Below are 22,991 nucleotides of genomic sequence, written 5' to 3' on the forward strand. Positions count from 1 at the left end.
TGATGCTTGAAAAAGAAATCTTTGCATCCGCACACCCAAGTTAACAGTTCTGCAGAGGGCCATAGCTGTTTTGTTTTGTTTTGTCTTTTGGTTCTGCCCTTCATTTTTGAGATCTCTATTTTTAAGGAGATAAGGGTATTTGTCAGAAATACAGATAAGATTTATACAGAAATACAGATAAATATTAATAAGAATGATATGATTGATTTTTTTTTGCTAGTTTCTGCCATTCAGATTAAAACACAACATGACACTGCACCATCAGTGCACTTTTCCACAAGGGTTCTAACCTGGTGGGGTTGACAGATTTCACTACAGAGAAAGACTTCATACTAGTTTAATTTAATAAGCAGTACTGAGTTTTGTTCTGTTTTGTTTCTTAAACACAGATATAGGAAAACCACACAAAGCCAATGTATAACTTGTTGAATTAAGGTAGATGTTTTGAGTGACTTTTAATCTTCTTTCTCTCCCTGTTCTGTAGAGGAATCTGGGTCATTTGACCTCTTGAGTTTCCCGACAATCTTGATTTTGTTTATTACGTAGTTAGGATGCAGTTTACTTTCATGTGTATTTCCTGTAGATTGCCACGTGGATCCTGAGGCTTAATGAGATGCAGGTTTGTTCCTTTGTCCTTGTGGTGATCTGTTCTTTCAGCAGGAAGCACATAATGTCTGATTGTCTGTCTTCATGATCTACTAATAGGAAACAAATTATCTCGAACTCCCAAGACTTTGTGACTTAAAACAGAAACCATTTCATTGTATCTCATACCTTTGTAGGTCATGAATGTGAGGAAACTCAAGCAGGGCTCTGTGAATGATTCTGCTCCATGAGGTTCCATTTGGTGGATGGACTCTTCTGCAGGCTCTGAGATGACTTGTTGCATGCTTGACACTCCGGTGGCAATGGCTGGAAGACTTGACTTCGTTGGGCTTCATTTGCTTTCCATGTCGTCTTAGGCCTCTTTCCATTGACTCTCTAGCAGAGTAGTCTGAGCTTTCTTAATAGTAAATGTTAAAGAATTTAAGGGCTTCCCTTATGGCTCAGCTGGTAAAGAATCTCCCTGCAATGCAGGAGACCTGGGTTCGATCCCTGGGTTGGTGAAGATCCCCTGGGGAAGGGAAAGGCCACCCACCCCAGTATTCTGGCCTGGAGAATTCCATGTGGTTGTGAAGAGTTGGACATGACTGAATGACTTTCCCTTCAAAGAATTTAAAACCACCACAGTAACCAGTGAATATTTTGGGGAGATAGTTTGTTGTATTTTATCATTTATCGATGAATCTTGCTTGTAGCAATTATTTCTGAGGTGTTCTAACGGTGGTGATTTTCTATTCCCCTCCTTTCCTTTTATTAACTAGCATTCTTCTGTTAAAAAGATGTGTTATATCCTGCAAATAACCTCTTCTCATTTATTTAGTTGCTACTCACATCAGTATGTACTCATGGATTTTGTTTTATTTTTGAATTATCCAATAGTATCATAATTTGTTACTCCCAGGTTTTGTAGTTTAGGCCATTGAGAGCTTTTTCGGTTGGCACCTATGTCCTTTAGTTTTTAAAATATTTTTCTAGCCTACTTTCCTTGTAGTGATGCTATTCTGCTCATTGTTGTCCCCACCCTCACCCCCCCCCCCCATTGCTATATATATGGCATTTGAACTTAGTGGTTTCTTTTTTGTGAAATTGTTTAACTTTTAGAAGGAGGCATAGCTAGGGGGGTAGTATTTCCAACTTCATAGAGCTTCCTTTTCTGTTGTTTTCAGATAATATTTCCAGATATGGTGGTTTGATTTCTAAGATTTCCTAGTTTTGTTCCCTTCTCCTTTTTCCCCTTTATCTCTGTTGTACTTGTTCTGTATAATATTCTTTTCACAGCAGTTTCTCCTCATTTGGGGCCTTGTCCTGACTTCAGTTTTAAGAATTGATAGAGGCTAGACTGTTCCATCTCTTTAGACCTTACATAGGCCTGTTTTACTCATTTGCTTTTGGATTGGGCAAAACCTTTTCTGTTTGCAGCTGCAGTTGTCAGATGGTTTCTCTGTGTTTTCTAGTGACTGCCTATTGAAACTTTTGGTGTTCTCTCCTCTTAGATCCATTAGATACCTTGTTGTTTCTCTCTGCTTCTATTTTTACTAAGGTTGAAATAGGTCTTACAGATGTCACTGACATGTCCCCATCCACTTATGTTTTGGGGTTCTTGTAGATAACTAGATAATACCTAGTTTTGTGGTACATGTACACTACATGTACAGTGTTTTGGTTTTGCTCTTTAATTGCTCTTGTTTTCATGAGGATATGGTTATTCTAAGGCTTGCTATTGGCTATTTTTTAAAATATCAATTTGAGCAAGATATATTTTGATGGCATATTAAATCATAGATATGCTTAGGTTACTGGTTAGATAATGAATGGCTAAAAACTATGTGACTTGGAAGATTTTTTGTGACATGGTAGGGATAAAAAGTACAAAAAATTAGTAAATACATTTTATCAAGAAGGAAGTTAATGTTTCATGCTTGGTTTTCATCAACTTATTACTTGCTTAAAGCTAAGTTTTATGTCATTAAACATTGTGAGTTTTAGAGTTTCTTTTCAGTTTACTTTGGGAACTTATATAGACCATTTCTTTGACTTTCCATTTATCTTTGGGAATATCTTGAAGAATCGTTGTGTATTACTTGTGAAGTGCTGTCTTCATAAGAGATTAAGTATATAAATCTATGTGATCTCTCTCTATAGTTGGCTCTGTTATTGAATTGAGATTGAAAAAAATTTTCAATCTGTTATTACCAGCCCATTTTAGCCTGCTCCCATGAAGAGGCAGTTTGGTGTAGTTTTTCAGTTGTTAATTAGTTGCTTACTTTATACTGAATGAGTTTGTTCCTAGAGTATCTTTCAAAATAAGACTTTTTTAAGTCTTACAAGTTTTTATAACTTGTAAAGAGACCAAATTTACAGAGACCAAATTCTGTGCTTTCGTTCTATTTATTATTTTCATAGATGCTCCCGTGAAAATGATTTTAGTAGCATATATAGCACTTTGGCAGATATAGAAACATAAGAAAATCAAGTATGTGAGATAGTTTTTCTGCTCTTTTAGTCAGCAACTAAAGATTGAAATGTAGGCCTATTTAAATATGAAATACCAATATATTCTCCTATTTATGGATATATTAAGATAGCTTCCAAATACAATTCTCAGAGTGAACAAAAGCTTACTTATTTTAAATGGATAAGAGAAGAAATATCCAACTTATGGATTAGCATTGGGAGCTATACAATGACATTTCAGTTTTATTAGAAACTTTGAGACATTTTTCTTTATACTCTCCCCCTGTATGCAATTAATAATTCTAATCAGCAAGGCTTAGATCACTTTATTCAATTGATAACTTTCATGCCTTCCTAGAATCAGAAGATTTTAGGTAGTACTTTTGTTGAGCTCGGCCTATAAAAATATGCATTAGTTTGAAGTTTTGACTGAATTGGTTGGTAATTTATCTTTCAGATTTTTTCTTTCATTATACTTTGGTCTAATAAGTTTGTATGTGTATTGAGGTTGCGTGGCATTAAGGTTGTTTAGAAAAGTAGTTTTTATGACTTTTCTTTTTGTCACTTTTAGGTTCATGCATGGGAGATTTCAGACCAGTTGTTACAGATCCGGCAAGATGTAGAATCATGCTATTTTGCTGCACAGACCATGAAAATGAAGATTCAGACCTCATTTTATGAGCTCCCCACAGACTCTCATGCCTCTTTACGGGACTCATTACTAACTCATATCCAGAACTTGAAAGACTTGTCACCTGTTATTGTAACGCAGGTAAATCCTATGCGTCTCATTAGGAAAATTTATAAAGCCATTTGAATTTATCAAGTTAATTTTGATTAACATTGCTAGGCCATGAGAAGTGATGTTAACTTTTTAAAGACTCATTGCTGTATTCTTAGAAGTGAATAGAACGTGAAAAATTTAAATCTTTGTATTTATCTTAGAATTCATTTGATATCAGACTACCTTAAATAACAAAATTGAGGGAGGTGTTTAGGTTTTCACAGTCACGTTATGTGGGCGTGTGTTTGCACATACACACACACACTCTTGTTAGTTTGTAGGTGATAAAGTATTGTCCTGGGTCAGAGGTCTACATAGTTGTCTTTAAAAATCCTTTCTGGACTGATTAGCTATTAAAAAGTCTCATGAATGAAATGGTAAACTAGAGCATCTGGCCTTTCCACCTTAGATAGGGAAATACATTACAAAGGAAAAGTGGATGACACTTCAGTGAATACATACTCACATGTGTTCTCTGCCTGGCATAGAAGTGCTCTTGAAGAGGAAGGAGGCTTTTGCATGAGATTTCAAAATAAGAAATGAAAAGAGAAGGGATATGGCACTCTTATTACTGAGTGAGTCAAAGGGCTGACTGTCAGTAGCTTTGGGTTTTTGACAAAGTATATAAGTCCATGAAGTTCTATGGTATTGCCAAATAAAAGTAAGTATTGATATAGTCTGAGGAAAATCTACAGTCTGTTCTTTCTGACTTCGTTATGTTTTAATTTGGTTTTTCATTTTTAAAGGTTAAATTTTAAATCCCAGCAATTTGTAGTTAGTCCAGAAGAATTTACATGATACATAGTTGTGGGGTTGAGAAGAAGAGTGGTATTGCTGTCTAAGTTGTCATATTGTTTGGAAGAAATTTAGTTTCTTTGCTTTCCAGTTGATATTGTTGCTAACTCTATTTCTGTTCATCTGTCTATTCATTTATTTAATCTCTCTCTTTACTCAGCTGGCTTTAGCAATAGCAGACCTTGCCCTACAGATGCCTTCCTGGAAGGGATGTGTACAGACATTGGTGGAAAAGTAAGTAGCTTGTTTTGACTATATGCTGGCGTTTGGAATTACCATTAACCTACACAGAGAAATTTGTTAGCAAAAGCTGGACATTTGGATTATTTCCCCCAACTTTCCAGTATTCTTGCCAGGATAATCTCCTGGACAAAGGAACTGGTGGGCTATAGTCTGTGGGGTCGCAAGAAGTCAGACATGACTGAAGCAACTGAACATGCCCAAACTTTTGGCGTAGATTTATTTGTTATTAACCTTTGTTAGAGTATGAGAAAATCAGTTAAAACTTAAGTACTATAGAAGCATGTCGTGTGGGACGTTAAAGACTCATATAGTTTACACACACACACACACACACACACCCACACACCCACACTCTTCTTGAATTAAGTACAACAAAACCTTTCGTTGTCTTGTGGATCACTCCCACTAACTGTCATATCAATGGTTTCTATAAAAATATAGTCAGAATGTTTATTCTTACTAATTGGGATTCATTTCATGTCTATAAAAAGGACAGTATTATTTTTAGGTATATGATGCTTGCTGCTTTGAATAAAGCGTTTCCTCATGATCTTGGCAAGATAATCTTGATATTTGCTTGCATTTTGGCATTTGGTTAGGAAATTATTTTTAAACAAAGTGGATGTCCTTTTTACTACCAACTATATTCTGTCATTAAAACCTTTATGTAGATAGTTTATTTTTTATTTTAAGAAACTTTTTATTGATAATATTATGCATGCTCCTTGAAAAAATTCTAGCAGTATGGAAGCTTTCAAAGTAAAAAGCAAATACTTTCATCTCTTCCTATTCCTATATTTTGTAAGTAACCACTATTAGTGACTGACTGTATAGCCCTCTAGACTTCCCTTTAAGCATTTTAAAATAAAAAGGTGCATATATGTATTAATATGTATAAACATGTATTTTCTTCAGTTATATGTAATAATATGTTTCATATACTTTTTTCACTTAATTGTGGACATCTTATGTTATGACATAGATACTCATTATAATGTCTATATATTCTCCATTGTATGATATCGTAACCTTTTTATCCTAATATGAAGGACCTTTATATTTTCCCAGTATTTTTGCTATTATTAAAAAAAAAATACTTCTGCATATACATCTCTGTGTGTATGTGAGATTTTTCTGAAAGATAAATTTCTGAAAGTGGAATTGCTGGGTCATAGATTTTTATCCAAGTTGAAAGTTTGATTTCTAGATGTCTTTCCAAAAGAGTGTATCGGATTTTTCTCCCCTTTAACTATAGTGAGAATTCTACTTTGTTGTCATGGGTTATTCTGATGGCTGTTTTTATCTTATGTGATTGTGTATTTTGGGGCTCTGAATAACTTATAGCTCTCCTCTTTTCTTACCTAGATATAGCAATGATGTAACTTCTCTGCCTTTTCTGCTGGAGATCCTTACAGTGTTACCTGAAGAAGTACACAGTCGTTCCTTACGAATTGGAGCTAATCGGCGTACAGAAATTATAGAAGATTTGGCCTTCTATTCTAGTACAGTAGTATCTCTATTGGTATGTTTGAAATGCTGAGTTGTTGCCTATGTGCAAAAAGCTTTGGTGGTTATTTTGTAATTCAGTAGCACTATTGTAAAATAGCTTTCTTAGCAAAATTTGGCAATGATAACACTATGGTGTTTATATAACACTTTACAGTTAAAAAGTACTTGCAGAAACTATACTCTTTGAGCCTCTAAGTAATGCTGTCAGGGTGGTATTATCTCCATTTTATGAATGAGAAACAGGTTTTAGAATTACACAACTGCTAATACAGAATTTGAACTCAGGTCTTCTGATTACATATCCCTTGTTCTCCTCCTTCCTGCTACCAGCTGTAGGCTCTTGAGTAAGGATTGTGCTCCAGGAACTGCGTATAAATTCACTTAAGGAAAGGATCCTCTCTAAGGGATAAATTGAGAGTTTTTGATAGGGTGGTGGTACAGGAGGGTGGTGGTACAAGACTTTATTTGACCTTTGAATAATATCATAATTATAGAGTATACTGTTCTTTAAAAAAAAGAGTTAAATGTGCTTGCATCCTTTTTGATTAGGTGGAAATTTTAATGTCCTTGACCAGGGTGGGTGAATTTATGGTCCATGGGCTATTTGTAGATGAAGTTTTACTGGGACTCAGTCATGGCCGTTCAGTTACATGTTGTCTGTGGCCATAATTTTGGACTAACACAGCAGAACTGAGTAGTTTTCACAGAGACGATATGGTCTGCAAAGCCTAAAATATTTACTATATGACCCTTCTGTGGAAAAATTTTGCTGATTCCTGAACTAATAAATGGTATTAAATTGCTTATTTAGCCCATATACCATTTTTAGGTCTGTGTTCAGGTCAATTTTCTTGACAGTGTGGTTAGAGTAGATTATTTTTCAGGAATGTATTTCAGTACTTCAGCATCATAGAACTTTTCATTTGAAAAACAAAGTTTTGTTTAAAATTGTGTTCATTAGAAGTTCATGTGTTTTCAATTAACCATTTATTTTAAAGAAATCATGTAATAGAAAATTAGAAAATATAGATAATCAAGTTACATTCAAACCATCTATCACACTCTTAATCCTTTAGTATGTATCCTCTGTGAACATGTATACAGATTTTGAAAATCCAAATGAGAATATGCTTTACCCACCCTTCTGGTGCCTGCTTTTCCAGTCCTCCAACTTCATCTTTCCATTTTGGTAAATTTTCATATCATCTAATAAATACCTAGACCATATTCACATTTCCTGAGTTGGTCGTAACATATTTGTAGCATTTTCTAGAACCATGCCTTGTATCGAGTTGTTATGATCGCAGTCCCTCCTCTTCCTTTTTTCAAAATGACACTGATTTGTTGAGACTGGACTGACTAGTTGTTTTATAAAGCATCTTCTTACTTCCTGGATTGTCTTTGTCTTTGTGTGATTTAGTTTGTTTTTTTTGTGCTCTTTAATTCTTCTGATTGGAAGTGATATCTGAAGCAGCCCTACTCAGTAGGAATTCCTCAAGAGAATTAAGCCTTAAATGCCCTAAGGCATCTATAGGTTCTCCTATATACCATTCATAGGATGATTGAGAAAATAGATGCTCAAATCATTTTCTGCAGGACTTAATTCTTCCCCAGGAACCTGGTAAGAAAGACTGAAAGACTTTGATGGGTTAGTTTTAAAAGGTTAAATATTTTTAGCTAGAAAACAACTTATGTATTTCATGCTGCAATTTATCAGAAGATATACTTTTTGGTTGACCTTCTGTTAGTGATGCTAGGATTGACTAGATTAGAATGATGACAGTTTGATTGTTCCATTTATAAAGTTTGTTTCTCCCTTTACAATATAATGCAGTTTGTATGAATGTTAAATTCTAAGTTTATAATCCTTGCCTTAATAATTTCATCGTGGTTTGCAAAATAAAGTTTTGCTAATTCTTTCTTTCTACATGCATATTAGCATTCTTCTGAGTTCCCACTAGACAGGCAGGATGAATCTTTAATTTTTAATTATCCTGTTTTCTATATAAGGATTTTGTTTTAAAGATGACTTAAATGTTACTTTTCCCCCTTGACTTTCTCTTTATAGTGTATTATGGGCTCATGAGTTTCATTGACTCAGGGTCTTTGCTTAAGTTATTCTTTTGATGTTTTAAATGTTATGACTTTGGCCACTGGAGCACATCTTTATCTCCTCACAGAAAAAAATAACTAGTATTCATCTAGTTACTGCTTTGCCCCAGATCTAGAAGCCTTGGTTCCTTTTAGTATCAGTTTGGGTCCAGTCAGGAGAGAGAAACCACCTATTAATTTATTGGGACTGTTCAGTATAAAGAATGTTTAACTATAATAGGCATCTGTAGTAATGAGGGATTGTCTAGTAAGAGGTAAAGAGAGCTCTGAAAAATATAGAAATAAAACAGATACAAGGAGCAGTCATTAAGGTCAAGGCTAAGATAGAGTTTCTAGGGAAGGAAGAGTTCACCCCTCTCCCAGGACTGGGATTCAAACCCTGTTGGTAATGGTCTGGTCATGGTAAAGAAGTCACTGTGGTGCTGCATGCCACTGAAAATCTCTCCTCTCAAACTTGCTAGAAATCTGCTTTCTAGGAAGGCCAAGAAAGTTGTTAGGGAAGGCATCTCACCAGAGGCACTCTGCAACAAAATCAGCTGGGTGTGGGAATGTCAGAGGAAGCTACTGGCCACTGTGTTCTGTAGGCACTGGAGAAGCTAAGTGCACTGAATCTGTTGCTAAAGAAGAATGTACATTCCTTAGGAGCCAGGAGCAGTTTTCTGAAAAAGTGTTGGTGAGGATGAGAGTTGGTGCTGGAGAAAGTGCTGGCCAATGTACTGCAAGAGCTGGACACCAGAGAAGCTATGAGTTTGGAGCTGAAGAAGCTGCATGTTCTTTCACAGGCTGCTTAGTGAGCACACTAGAATCAGGAAGCAAAACCCTTTTCCTTCTGCACTTTCTCTCTAGTGACCTTCTCACAAAAAGTTAGTGCCAGCTGGCACAGGACAAAAATATTTAAAGGGCCCAGATCCATTTTCACAGAGTAGTTCTAAAAGGGTGAATTTGGAGCTGAGAGGCAATAGCTCTACAGCTGGCCACAGTCTTGCCTTTTAACTTAGCTTCCATAGGTGCTCTTTTACACATATTTAAACACCAGTGCAGTGGTGTAACAAGCAGGTAGAAACTACAGTCCTCACTTATATTGATTACAAGGCTGTAATTGGTATATATGGCTTTTTTCTTCCACAACTTATTTCATGTTTTCTCTGCTGCTATAGGTTGAATATTTGTGTGTGCCCCTGCCTCAAAATTCATATGTTGAAAGTGAACCCCCAAGGTGATGGTATTGGAGATGTGGCCTTTCGGAGGGGATTAGGTCATGACAGTGGAGCCCTCATGAATGGGGTTAGTGCCCATATAAGAGACCCCAGACAGCTCCCTCCCTGTTTATGCCAGTAAAAAGACAATTGTTTATGAAACAAGGAGCAGGTCCTCAGCAGAGACTGGTACCTTGATCTTGGACTTCCAGTCTCCAGAACTGTAAGAAGGATTTCTATTGTTTATAAACCACCTATTCGGTATTACTCTGTTAATAGCAGCCTGAATGGACCACCTGCCCTGACCAGAAACGTAGCTGCTTGGGATTCTTTACTCTGTGAAGTTATCCAAGACTTCATTCCCAAAAAGCCTGAGCCCTCAATCATCCTGCCTTGTGGATTGTTGTTTCTATAGTTTTCCATTAACCTTTTGGGCATGGAAGTAACAAAGAGACTCCCTAGAAAATCCTCTGGGTTTCAGACCTAGAACTCCTTGCTTTGATTATATAGAGGCAGTACAGTATTTCACTGGTAATTGTGATTCGTCATTCTATAATCTGTAAAGTAACTCCTTTTCCTGTTGGTTCAGGCATAAGAAGCTCCCATTGTCCAGGTGGTAGTCTTATGTTCCAATTCACCGGAATTATTTTTGAGTTTCTTGGTGGAAGCATCCTTCTTTGGGACCCAGATCTCCAAACTAATAGAGCTCAGAGTTGCCCATTACTGTATTTCCTTTACTCTGATATGAGTTTCTTGATTTGATATGATACCATGATGATTAGATGTGGTATTCTTTGAGTCTATGAATGATAATGCTGACAGAAGCATTACAAGCAGGGAAGACAGTTCTATATCCAAAATTTGGGTCTATTCCTATGAGGACAAATCTCTGCTTCCTCCATGATAGAAGCCAATATAATCAGTGAACCTGTCCCCATGGGAATTGGTGCCACTGGGGACTCAGTGTTTGTCTCTGCTGTTGACAGACACTCATCAGTAGTGTTTACCTGTTAAGCCCTGGTAAAGTGGAAATCCATGTTAATACGTGTTTAGCCTCCATCCCTACTACTCTGGCCACTTTGTTTATGAGCCTATTGAGCTTACTGGGTGGCTGGGGAAAGAGGCTGACATTGTTAGAGTTTGTCATTTTGTCTATCATTGGGAAATTCCATTATAGCGATGCTCTGGTGGGTATTCACATAGGGCAGAAATCTGTGCCCATTTATGTGTCATTCATATGCCTCTTTCTCAGACCTCTTGTCATCAGTCTTCCAATCTTGTTTCTACCAAATCCCTGATCATCCATCCAAATGATTGACAAGGGTCCATGAATAAGTGGCGATCCAAATTTCTGGTCATCTCACTGCAGACATGGTGGACAGCTATACATACTGCTTGAAGTTACAGCCACTAGGAGGGTTTTCCTTCAGCACTGGCCTTCACTATGGCCCCCGAGTGGGCCTGTAATGCTGTAGCTGTCTGCCTTCAGGTGGTACCAGCATATGCTGATCAATCTCTAATCCAGGCTTGAATGTTTTCTTTTTCAATTATCCAGTTGTAAGGAACATCCCAGGAGGCCACAGGCATGGACTGAAAGGGATGAATCAATGCAAGAATAAGTGGTGTCAGAGAATCTGAGCCACCTATACTCATGTAACATTTTTGTAGCTTCCAAATCTTCCTATACTCAACCTCTTTGTATCATTTTCATCTGATGACAAGTCTCTGTTATGCATGCCCAATCTTAAGTCTCGGTAGTTCAGACAATACTTAGTTTCATGGTGGGACGCTCAGGCCACATGATCACTTGATGTCCTGTGGATAGCCTGCTCAGGTCTTATAGCAAGCCAGAAGCTGATTTTCAAAAGACAGATAGTTACCTGCAGAAGAATGCATAGATTTGTTCCAAAATTCTAGATACTTGCACTGTGATGTTCCTATTGGTACTTCCCAGAGACTCCATACGCTCATTAAATGAAGAGTCTCAAGGAAGTATACTTGTGTCAATGTTTGGCTCAATCTAGTGTTATAGTCCAGCCTTCCTCAGTCTAACACCTTTCTGCGTGTTTCCTAGGTTTCTTCAGACACATATAAGCAGTTTCACAGTTCTCTTGGTGTATAAGTTGTTTTCTCCTGTTCCCCTAGAACATTCTGAGACTTGACCTTAGTTTATGAGTGTTATTGGGGATGTTTTTGGAAGGTGTTGAAGAGATTGGGCATCTTCTTTCAAGCCCTCTGTCTCAGATGGGGTTATTACAGGGCTTTCAAGCTGAGGAAGGCTAGTCTCAGACACTGGAAGGCAGAAGCTACTTCTATTGGTAAGGGAGACTCAAAAGTGACTTGGATTACCAGTTTCATTAGGGTCCAACCAGATATCCCCATTCCAAACATCAGAAGTGCACTGTTTACCAGTCAATTTCAGAACTTTGACACGAGAAACTTGGTAGGACTGTAAATTCAACTGTTGTTTGTAATTCAGCCTGCCACACAATTAAATTTTGTATATGAGTTTGAGCAATATTATAAGAGCTTCATTTAGAGCTGTCGTGGAAGTTTGCTAGTTCTCAGACTGTGACTTGAGCTGGGTTAACAGACCCAAGCTTGTAATTTTGTAAGCACTCAAATGACTAAAAAAAATTCAGCAGCCGCTATAGTCCTTATAATCGTTATTACTGCCATGATGATCAAGTGCATTTAGCCACTTGGACTTGATTTAGCACTTCATAATTGACGACAGGTGATATCATCATGATATCTGAAAAATATTGATATATCCTTGTGGGACTTAATAAGGTCTATAAGTCTCTCATGTCTTTTGTCATGTTTTAGAACTTAGAGGATGAAATTAGTCCACAATCACCAATAAAAATATGTACTTGGCTGTGATAGCAGATACTAAAGACTTAGAATTTTTTTCATTTAGTTCCCCCATGTTCTCTTTAATGTTTTTATTCTATCTTTTTATCTTGTCAGTATTAACTTTGTGGTCCATTCAAATGGACTTATTCCTAAACATTGTATTGAACTTTAAAATTTTTTAAAATATTATTTTTCTTGCTCTTGAACTGAGCCTGGACTCTAATATTTTTCTCCCTTCATTTATTCTCCATTTTGTTAATTCAAGATCAATTATTATTTGTTCTTATTCAGTCACTAAGTCCTGTCTGAGTCTTTGCAAACCCATGGACTGGAGCACACCAGGCTCCTCTGTCCTCCCCTGTTTTCTGGAGTTTGCTCAAATTCATGTCCATTGAGTCAGTGATGCTGTCTAACCTATCTCATCCTCTGTTGCCCCTTTCTCTTTTAGCCGAAACCTTTCCCAGCATCAGGGTCTTTTCCAGTGAGTCGGCTCTTCACATCAGGTGGCCAAAGTGTTGGAGCTTCAGCTTCAATTTTAGTTCTTCCAGTGAATATTCAGGGTTGATTTCCTTTAGGATTGACTAGTTTGATATTCCTGCAGTCCAAAGGACACTTGAGAGTCTTTTCCAGCATAATTTGAAAGCATCAGTTCTTTGACACTCAGCCTTCTTTATGATCCAACTCTCACATCCATACATGACTACCTGAAAAACCATAGCTTTGACTGTACATGGACCTTTGTTGGGAAAGTGATGTCTCTGCTTTTTTAATACACTGTCTAGGTTTGTCATAGCTTTCTTTCCAAGGAGCAAGCGCCTTTTAATTTCCTGGTGGTAGTCACCATCTGCAGTGATTTGGGAGCCCAAGAAAATAAAATCTGTCACTGCTTCCACTCTATCCCCTTAGGTTTGCCGTGAAGTGATGGGACCAGAAGCCATGATCTTAGTGTTTTGAATGTTGAGTTTCAAGCCAGCTTTTTCACTCTCCTGTTTCACCCTCATTAAGAGGCTCTTTAGTTCCTCTTCACTTTCTGCCATTAGAGTGGTATCGTCTGCATATCTGGGGTTGTTGATATTTATCCTGGCAATCTTGATTCCAGCTTGTGACTCATCCAGCCCAGCATTTCAAATGATGTACTCTGCATGTAAGTTAAATAAGCAGCGTGATATTATATAGCCTTGTCATACTCCTTTCCCAATTTTGAACCAGTCAGTTGTTCAATGTCCAGTTCTAACTGTTGCTTCTTGATGCACATACAGGTTTCTCAGGAGACAGGTAATGTAGTGGAACTCCCATCTCTTTCAGTTTTCCACAGTTCGTGTGATCCATAGAGTCAGAGGCTTTAGCATAGTCCATAAAGCAGAAATAGATGTTTTCTGGAACTCCCTTGCTTTTTCCATGATCCAGTGGATGTTGGCAGTTTGATTTGCCTTTTCTAAACCCAGCTTGTCCATCTGGAAGGTCTTGGTTCCTGTATTGCTGCAGCCTGTCTTGAAAGATTTTGACATAACCTTGCTAGCGTGTGAAATGAGCGCAATTGTACAATAGTTTGAACATTATTTGTCATTGCCCTTCTTTGGGATTGGGATGAAAGCTGACCTTCTCTAGTTCTGTGTCCACTGCTGAGTTTTCCAAATTTGCTGACATTCTGAGTACAACACTTTTTTAACAGGATCATCTTTTAGGATTTTTAATAGCGCAGCTAGAATTCCATCTCCTCCACTAGGTTTGTTTGTTGTAATCCTTCCTAAGGCCCACGTGACTTCACATTCCAGGATATCTGGCTCTAGGTGAGAGACCACACTATCATGGTTATCTGGGTCATTAAGTCCTTTTTTGTGTAGTTATTCTGTGTATTCTTGCCATGAATACACATGAAATGTTCCCTTGATATCTCTAATTTTCTTGAAGAAATCTCTAGTCTTTCCCATTCTGTTGTTTGCTTCTATTTCTTTGCATCGTTCATTTAAGAAGGCCTTCTTGTCTCCCCTTGCTATTCTCTGGAACTCTGCATTCAATTGGATATATCTTTCCCTTTCTCCCTTGCCTTTGGCTTCTCTTATTCCTCAGCTATTTGTAGAGCCTCCTCTGACAACCACTTTGGCTTCTTGGATTTATTTTTCTTTGGGGTGGTTTTGGTTACTGCCTCTTGTACAATGTTATGAACCTCCATCCATAGTTCTTCAAGCACTCTGTCTACCAGATCTAACCCCTTGAATCTATTCATCACCTCCTCTGTATAATCATAAGGGGATTTGATGTAGGTTATACTTGAATGGCCTAGTGGTTTTCTCTACTTACTTCAGTTTAAGCCTAAATTTTTCAGTAAGGAGCTCATGATCTCAACCACAGTCATCTTTTTAGGTATTGTTTTTACTGGCTGTGTAGAATGTCTCCATCTTTGACTGCAAAGAACATAATCAATCTGATTTTAGTATTGACCATCTGGTAATGTCCATGTGTAGAGTCATCTCTTGGATTGTTGGAAAAGGGTGTTCTGTAACCAGCATATTCTCTTGATACAACTCTGTTAGCCTTTGTTCTGTTTCATTTTGTACTCCAAGGAGAAGCTTGCCCGTTACTCTGGGTATCTGACTTCTTCCTTTTGCATTGCAATCCCCTATGATGAAAAGGACATCTTTGTGTGTGTGTGTGTTTGTGTGCTAGGAGATTTGTAGGTCTTCAACGAATTGGTTAACTTCTTCAGCATTAATGGTTAGGGCATAGACTTGGATTACTGTGATGTTGAATGATTTACCTTGGAAACAAACAGTTCATTCTATTGTTTTTAAGACCGCACCCAGGTACTGCATTTTGGACTCTTTGTTGACTGTGAGGGTTACTCTATTTCTTCTAATGGATTCTTGTCCACAGTAATAGGTATGATGGTCATCTGAATTAAATTCTCTCATTTGAGTCCCTTTTAGTTCACTGATTTTTAAGATGTTGATGTTCAATCTTGCCATCTCCTCCTTGACTGTGTCCAGTTAATCTTGATTCATGGACCTAACATTCCAGGTTCCTGTGCAATATTATTCTTTATAGCATTGAACTTTACTTTCCTCACCAGACACATCTACAACTGAGTGTTTGCTTTGGCCCAGCCAGTTCAGTCTTCCTAGAGCTATTAGTAGTTGTCCATCCATCTTGAGTGGTCCTGTACGGCATGGCTTATAGTTGCATTGAGTTATGCAAACCGCTTTGCCATGACAAGGCTGTGAAACATGAAGGGGCTGAGATGATGAGTGCTAAAGACAATTCTCTTTATAAGATTATATTAATACAGAAGTGGAATCTAAGAAATGTAGTTGTTTCTGAAACATGTATCTTTGAACCAGTCTCTACCTCTGTGTAGCTCAGCTTCTCAGGTTAGAAAGTGGAGATAATAAAGATAATAGTAATATATACATAGTTGTACAATTTTAGTGGGGATTAAATGAATTAAGAGCAATGAGACAATGTCTGGCAAGTAAAAAGCACTTGTAACTGTTGGCTATTATTGTTATCTTTCTCAGTATCATACCTATAAAGTGATTGTAAAAAATATTTCATTTTTAACAATGTTTTAAATGTAAAAATTGGTCTTATTTTTATAATTTTTTTCTTCTTTTCAGATGACTTGTGTAGAAAAAGCAGGAACAGATGAGAAAATGCTTATGAAGGTCTTTCGCTGTTTGGGAAGTTGGTTTAACTTAGGAGTTTTGGACAGTAACTTCATGGCTAACAATAAGTTACTAGCACTCCTTTTTGAGGTTTTGGTAAGTAATGGCTTCATTTATGAAATGGCTTTTGTTTATTTCTGGCACATAGTCACTTATAATAACTGCCCTTATGGAATATAAGAGTGTCTTCAGATTTTTGCAGTGTGAGTAGGAAGTGTATGGTAAGAAAGCAGCACTGTGCCTTCCTTGTTGCCAAATATCAAATTAAGATACTATTTTTAATGCTCAGAATAGAATGTAGTTAGATTTAAGAGAAAAATAGTCTTATATGTAAATCAGTCATTTACATATTAAAATTCAAGTAACAAAAATACCATTGGCATCTTTTTCGTTATTTTTGAAGTATTAAGTTGTGTGTTTCTAATAATGACCATTGGGTGGTTGAGACAATTACGGATCAGAATATTATCTTCGTAGTTGAGATAGTTAAACATTAGGGTATATATAAGATGAATTTTGGGTTTTTGAGATTAAAAGTAGTGTCTTTTTACATACTGACTGGTACATTATATACTGAAAGGTACATTTCTTTCTTAAACTTTAAAAGTAATAATGCCTAGTAGTACATTCCTCTCTCTTGGTTGATGGAAGTGCTTAGAATAAGACTAGTTTTTAGAACAAGAAGCAGCAGTATCTCAAGCACAGATGTTAAACAGACCTTTGGAGGTGGGTGTGACTTTGTCTCTTTCTCCCTGATGGTTTCCCTTCCATGAACTCTGTATTTCCATACTGGGTGTATGCTGGTACACTATTTAGAAGATGACAGTGTGATATTAATTGATATCACTGTGGATTTAAGAAAAAAAAGGAAAATGGATTCTTCAAGGAGACGTTTTAGATATTATATATAATGTTTTTAGTGTATTTTGCTGTTCTGGCATCAGAAGCTAAAATTCAGGAAAATTAAGATGCTAGTGATTTGCTAATCATTATCTTTGTGTCCATGTCTGTTGATGCCGTACCTTAGTGATAGTAATTCTGATTTTCATCTCACCAGTTTGTGTGAAAGAGTAGTCAGTATTAAAAAATTCAGGTCCCACTTTTTTTTAAAAAAGTATATAAATATGATAACATATGAATGGAGGACAGTCTAAAATACACTTCAAACTTCAGTGATGACTCTTGGAAACTGAGATTGGTGTAAAGAACAAACTAAGTAATGTGCCAGATATATTGCTATTATTTTCTCTATTGATCCAGTGTCATGACCAGTCCTCTGTTACTTAAGACTGTTTCTAGAGTCAGGGTCAATATATTTTCATTCTTATATTCTTTCAGTGGTTTGCAATCATGTCACATAAAACTAAATAGTTTAGTTTGCTTTATGCTAGGGCTTCCCTGGTGGTTCAATTGTAAAGAATCTGCTTGCAGTGTAGGAGACGTCTGTTTGATCCCTGGGTCGGGAAGGTTCCCTGGAGAAGGAAATGGCAACTCAGTGCAGTATTCTTACCTGAGAGATCCCTTGGACAGAGGACCCTAGCAGGCTACAGTCCATGGGGTCGCCAAAAGGGTTGGACACAACCTAGCAACTAAAGAAATGCTTAGGCCAGGACCTTAATATATAGCTTTTTTTCTTATAGTTCTTTAAAAAAATATTTTAAAAATGATACTTGGTATATACAAAAAGTAAATTTGAACCTTTATTTAACTTTTGAAACATTGTAGTACAACGAATGTTTTGAGTTCACCACCACTCAAAAGAATAACCTAATGAATAATTTGTGTCTCTGTGCTTTTCCAACCCTGCTTTTATAGCTTTTTACCCCCTTGGAGATTTTAAATGTCATTGTTCTTTATTATTCACAAAAGACCAGTATGCCTTCACTAAATTTATCCAATCTCTGAGATGTTTAATAGAACCCCTAGAGGCCTCCCTCCTTGAACCTTCTAATATGCTCTAGTTGTATCAGTTGCTCCCAGTTGTCATCCTGGGGCTTTTCTTTACTCTGCTTATGGATTGGATTAACCTTTTTTTTTTTTTTTTTGACACATCTCAGATACTTTCCTCAGTAGGATATTTGGGAAATAAATGCTGAGTTTTTGCATGCATTCTTGAGAAATATTTTTATTTCATTCTTAATTAATGATTTAGCTTAGATATAAAGTTCCAAATTCAATATTTGTTTTCTTCAAAATTTCCAAGTTCTTGTTTTCCTATATACTGGCAGGTATCATTGCTAATGAGGTGAATAACTTGATTTTTGCTCCTTTCTAGTTACCTTCTCTTTTCCCCAGAAGCTTTTAGAACCTCTGTTTAACCTTGGTATTCTGAAATATCACAGTAATGTGTTAGGTTTCAGTCCTTGATACTTGCTGAACCTTTCTTTTCGCTTTAAATAGTACTTGAATATCAGAAAAAAAAATGGAGACGATTTCCATGGAAAATAGGACAGGGAACACAAGGCATTCCAGGAGGGACTAGTAAATGGGAGAAAACATGAATTTTAGAAGTCATGTGACCATGATTGAAGTACCAAAAGGCAGATTTGCTTGTCAAATAGGGAAATAATAGTCAGAAATAGGAAGATTGATGGATGTTGTCTTGTTGAAGGCCATGAATATTAGGCTATTATGCATATATAAAGTACATGTTCAGAAACAGGCTTTAATTGCTCTCCTGTTGGATTACAGCTTAATTATCTTACTTCTTTATTCCTGCTACCTCCCAGCAACAGGATAAGACCTCATCAAACCTACATGAAGCTGCTTCAGACTGCGTGTGCTCAGCTCTCTATGCCATTGAGAATGTGGAAACCAACTTGGCATTAGCCATGCAACTTTTTCAAGGCGTCCTGACATTGGAGACAGCCTATCATATGGCTGTGGCACGTGAAGATTTAGATAAGTGAGTAATTATTAAGGGCAGTAGACCATACAGCCTGGGATTCTTTTAAGTCACCTTCTGTTCATCCATATTTTGCCACTGAAGCTCTGTTTCTAGCTTCAGTTATTCTTTAGAGTTTACAGCTAAAAAACGTATCAAATTTTAACTGTACCTTCAAGTTTTAACATCCAAAATTTTTCTCCAAATTATGGAAGGAAATGAGAATGAGATTGAAGAAACTTAAAGAGTCTTCTTCATCTCCAAATCTCTAAGACATGCTGTCACTTAAGTTTGCTAGATTAAAAAAAAACAAACCTCCATTCTTCATGACCCTGTGTAAATATATACATTGCATCCTCAAGATGCTCTGCTATTCACCTCTGAACCAGAAGTGGCAAATCAAATGCAGAAGGAGATGTGATTCATGCAGAATAGTAAGTTTTAGCACTTACAGAGGATAAGGCTGTAAGAATTAGGGATGACCTTTGAAGTATCAGTGTAATTTAATGGGAATTTTCTTCAGATGTTTTAATAATTGAGAATTTGAACTGACTTAACTTACGTTTGTTTATATGTTTAAAAGTATATGATTTAAGGAAAGATGTTTGTTAAGGAGATTGTGATGCACCATAGCAAATAATCACTACATGTCTCTTAGGCCAAGGATTGTTTCTTTATTTGATTAACTGTATCTGTGAGTATGTACACGTAATATACAGATATCTGACTTGGTGTTCTTATTCCTCTTTCCTTTACAGAGTTCTGAATTACTGCCGTATTTTCACTGAACTTTGTGAAACTTTTCTTGAAAAAATTGTTTGTACACCAGGCCAAGGCCTTGGGGACCTACGAACTCTGGAACTGCTTCTTATCTGTGCAGGGCACCCTCAGTATGAGGTAGTGTTTACACTATGCTAATGCCATTATTTTTCAAATTGTATGTTGCATATTGTCTACATTCTATTATCTCCTATCCAGCTTTTTATTTATGGGAAATTGCAGTTTTATTTTTAATTAATGTCATAGAGTTTACTCTGCTGTGAATTTTTTAAAAAGAAATATATTTCAGCTTCTGCTTTGATTCTTTTCTGTTTTCCTACTTGGTTTTAGCTAGGCTGACTGGTACATAGCATGAAGGAACCTGTTAGAAAGCTTATTACTTTTCCACTGAGGCCCCCTCTCTAAGCTTTAGTTATTATTTAGAGCTTTATAGCTTAAGAAATATACCAAATATTAACTGTACCTCCAAGTTTTAAAATCCAAAAATTTTGTTCAAATTATGGATGGAAATGAGAAGGAGATTCAAAGGACTTAAAGAGTCTTCTTCATCTCCAAATCTCTAAGACACGCTGCCACTTTTAAGTTTACTAGAAAAAAAAAACTCTGTTTATTAAAAAGGCTTTATCTCCTCTTAATAGTATAAGAAGTGAGAACTCCCAAGCTCGGTTAGTTCTATTTAAATAGCTTCATTTTGGATCTTTGATGGAAAAAGGATGGTAGGGCCCCTCTCAGGGACCCTGAGGAATTTCTCTCCTTTAAATAGTGCCACATATAAGATAAGCTGTGGTTTGTACAGGTATTTGTAGGTTATCTGCTGAGAAGTGTTTAATCTCAAAAATAAATAGTTTCAGAATTTAGGGAAAAAGACTTAAATTTTAAAGAGATTTCTGTATCTGTTTCTCTAAATTTAGAATCCAGTGTACTGCTGGAGAAGTTATCCCAGGCCTAGACAGAGAATGTAAAGCCAGTCATCCTAAATGTTGAGTTTTGGGTCTAACATAGAAAGATGATTTGGGAAGATAATAATCTGCTAGAGAAAAGGTGGCTGCTAAACTGGTTCCACTCATACTAGTTTAAAATGTTTCTTTCCCATTAGCCCTAGTAATAATAAAATTGCCTTCTTTTCTGGTCCAAATAAACCATGTTTTCTCTTTTTTTTGACAGGTAGTAGAAATTTCCTTTAATTTTTGGTACCGACTAGGGGAGCACTTGTACAAAACGAATGATGAAATTATTCATGGCATCTTCAAAGCTTACATTCAAAGGCTGCTTCATGCCTTGGCTCGCCACTGCCAGTTGGAACCAGATCATGTAAGTTTTCTTCTCTATTTAATCATGTCTTGATTTCCTCTTCTTTTCAGTGCTAACTTGAAAAGGAACTGAAAAGATAGAGAATAAAGCTAATGGAATCTGCAGGTTTTCTGTCACTCTAGCTCACACTGAGGAAGTCAATACCAGTTTAATGAAGAGTGCTATGCCTATGTAGAAAGACATAAGTCCTCCTGAGTCAGTAATTCTTCTGGGAATTCACCTTAAATAATTCTGAAGAAAAAAATTGTTATGTACAAGGCGTTATCTATAAATGTAAAATATGGTAAATCCATGTACAAGAGTATAGAAGAGGCAATTCCTTGGGGAGCCAATGATTAGGACTTGGTGCTTTCACTGCTGTGGGGTCCAAGTTCAATCCCTGGTCAGGTAGCTAAGATCCTACAAACTGTGCCATGTGCCCTCCCCACAGAAGAGTTTTATAGAAGAGTTACATAAATTATTACGTAGCAACTTGATGGATCATAATGCAGCAGGTAAAAATAATTACTTGAGGGACTTCCCTGGCAGCCCAGTGATTAAGACTTTGCACTTCCAATGCAGGGGGTGTGGGCTGGAGAGCTAAGATCGCATGTGTCATGCAGCCAAAAAAGTAAATAAAAATAAATAAAACCAAAAGAAACTATAGAAAAAGTAATGCATTTTAAAAACAATAAGTTGAGATAGCAATAGTTGGTATGCTAAATGAGGGAGGTGGGAGGGGGGACCGGGATGGGGAATACATGTAAATCCATGGCTAATTCATTTCAATGTATGACAAAAACCACTGCAATGTTGTAAAGTAATTAGCCTCCAACTAATAAAAATAAATGAAAAAAAAAATAAATTAATTAAATAAGAAAAAATGAGAATGTAAAATTTGTGCTGTGTATTTTTAATAGTATAAAATACGTGGTTGGATTAAAACTAAACACAAAAATGAAATATTTGTGTGAGGACATGGAAAATAACATGACTCTCCCCTGAACACATAAATGCAAGTTTTTGTTTATATGACTTATGCTGATTTTATAATTTAAAATAAAATGTAGAAATAATCTATTTGCTTAGAAGAAAATATACAAGAAATATTATAAAATAGTTAATTGGAAAATGCTTCACACATTCTTTGCTTAGTTATTTCAAATTTTTAACTGAGTAATCCTGTCCTCAGCTCCATAGTGTTTGGAAGCATGATAAGTAAATAAAAACAGGGCTACTCTGGTTTGAATGACTGTGTTTGCTTGATCTCTTTCTTCTCTTTGCTAGTTCTGTGGTACCATTTCCCTTGTAGGTAATTCCATACATTTGTAGGTGTGCTGTGCTTCATAATTCATTATCTCATCCGAGTCAACCATTATTTCCTCCTCATTCCTTAACTTTAACTTTTTTCATCTTAAAGCGAGAATGTTGAATTAGATCAGCAATTCTCAGTAATACTAAGGGCTTTTTTCCAGAAACTCATGGTCCAAAATTCTTATACATACCCATAACCATCTCACAATTAGTAAACCTTAGTGTACTCACAGGAGGATGTTAGAATAAGAAAAACTTCAGAAGCATGAAATGTGAATGATCTCTGTATTTTTTAATGAAAAATTTTAAATATACAGCAACGGTGAAATAATTTTATAATGAACATCTGTATACCTGCTACCTAACTCCTACCATTAATATTTTATTAGACCTGTGTTATGTATCTGTACACCTATATAAAATTCTTTTTAAAGTCTAATATTCTGTTGTGTGTCTAGTTGTAGTAATGGTTGATTTTGGTAGGCCTTGAATCATAAAGTTTCAGA

At 36.4% G+C, this 22,991-nt stretch overlaps 1 protein-coding gene across 4 annotated transcripts in view; it reads left to right on the forward strand.

Annotated features, from left to right (window-relative positions):
- Positions 1-22,991, forward strand: part of TNPO3 (transportin 3) — a 75,841-nt gene that overhangs the window by 21,102 nt on the left and 31,748 nt on the right. For all 4 annotated transcript variants that reach the window (XR_011487180.1, XM_020874635.2, XM_070465903.1 and 1 more), the window contains 7 exons: positions 3,629-3,829; positions 4,797-4,870; positions 6,245-6,401; positions 16,170-16,313; positions 18,947-19,122; positions 19,860-19,998; positions 21,046-21,192. Coding sequence is in view for 3 of the 4 variants with exons in the window: in XM_020874635.2 (XP_020730294.1) it covers positions 3,629-3,829; positions 4,797-4,870; positions 6,245-6,401; positions 16,170-16,313; positions 18,947-19,122; positions 19,860-19,998; positions 21,046-21,192 (1,038 nt within the window). In the remaining variant the exon portion in view is untranslated. The remainder of the gene's footprint in view (positions 1-3,628; positions 3,830-4,796; positions 4,871-6,244; positions 6,402-16,169; positions 16,314-18,946; positions 19,123-19,859; positions 19,999-21,045; positions 21,193-22,991) is intronic.

The sequence above is a fragment of the Odocoileus virginianus genome, chromosome 1, assembly GCF_023699985.2.
Source record: "Odocoileus virginianus isolate 20LAN1187 ecotype Illinois chromosome 1, Ovbor_1.2, whole genome shotgun sequence".
In the NCBI taxonomy this organism is placed as follows: Eukaryota; Metazoa; Chordata; class Mammalia; order Artiodactyla; family Cervidae; genus Odocoileus; species Odocoileus virginianus.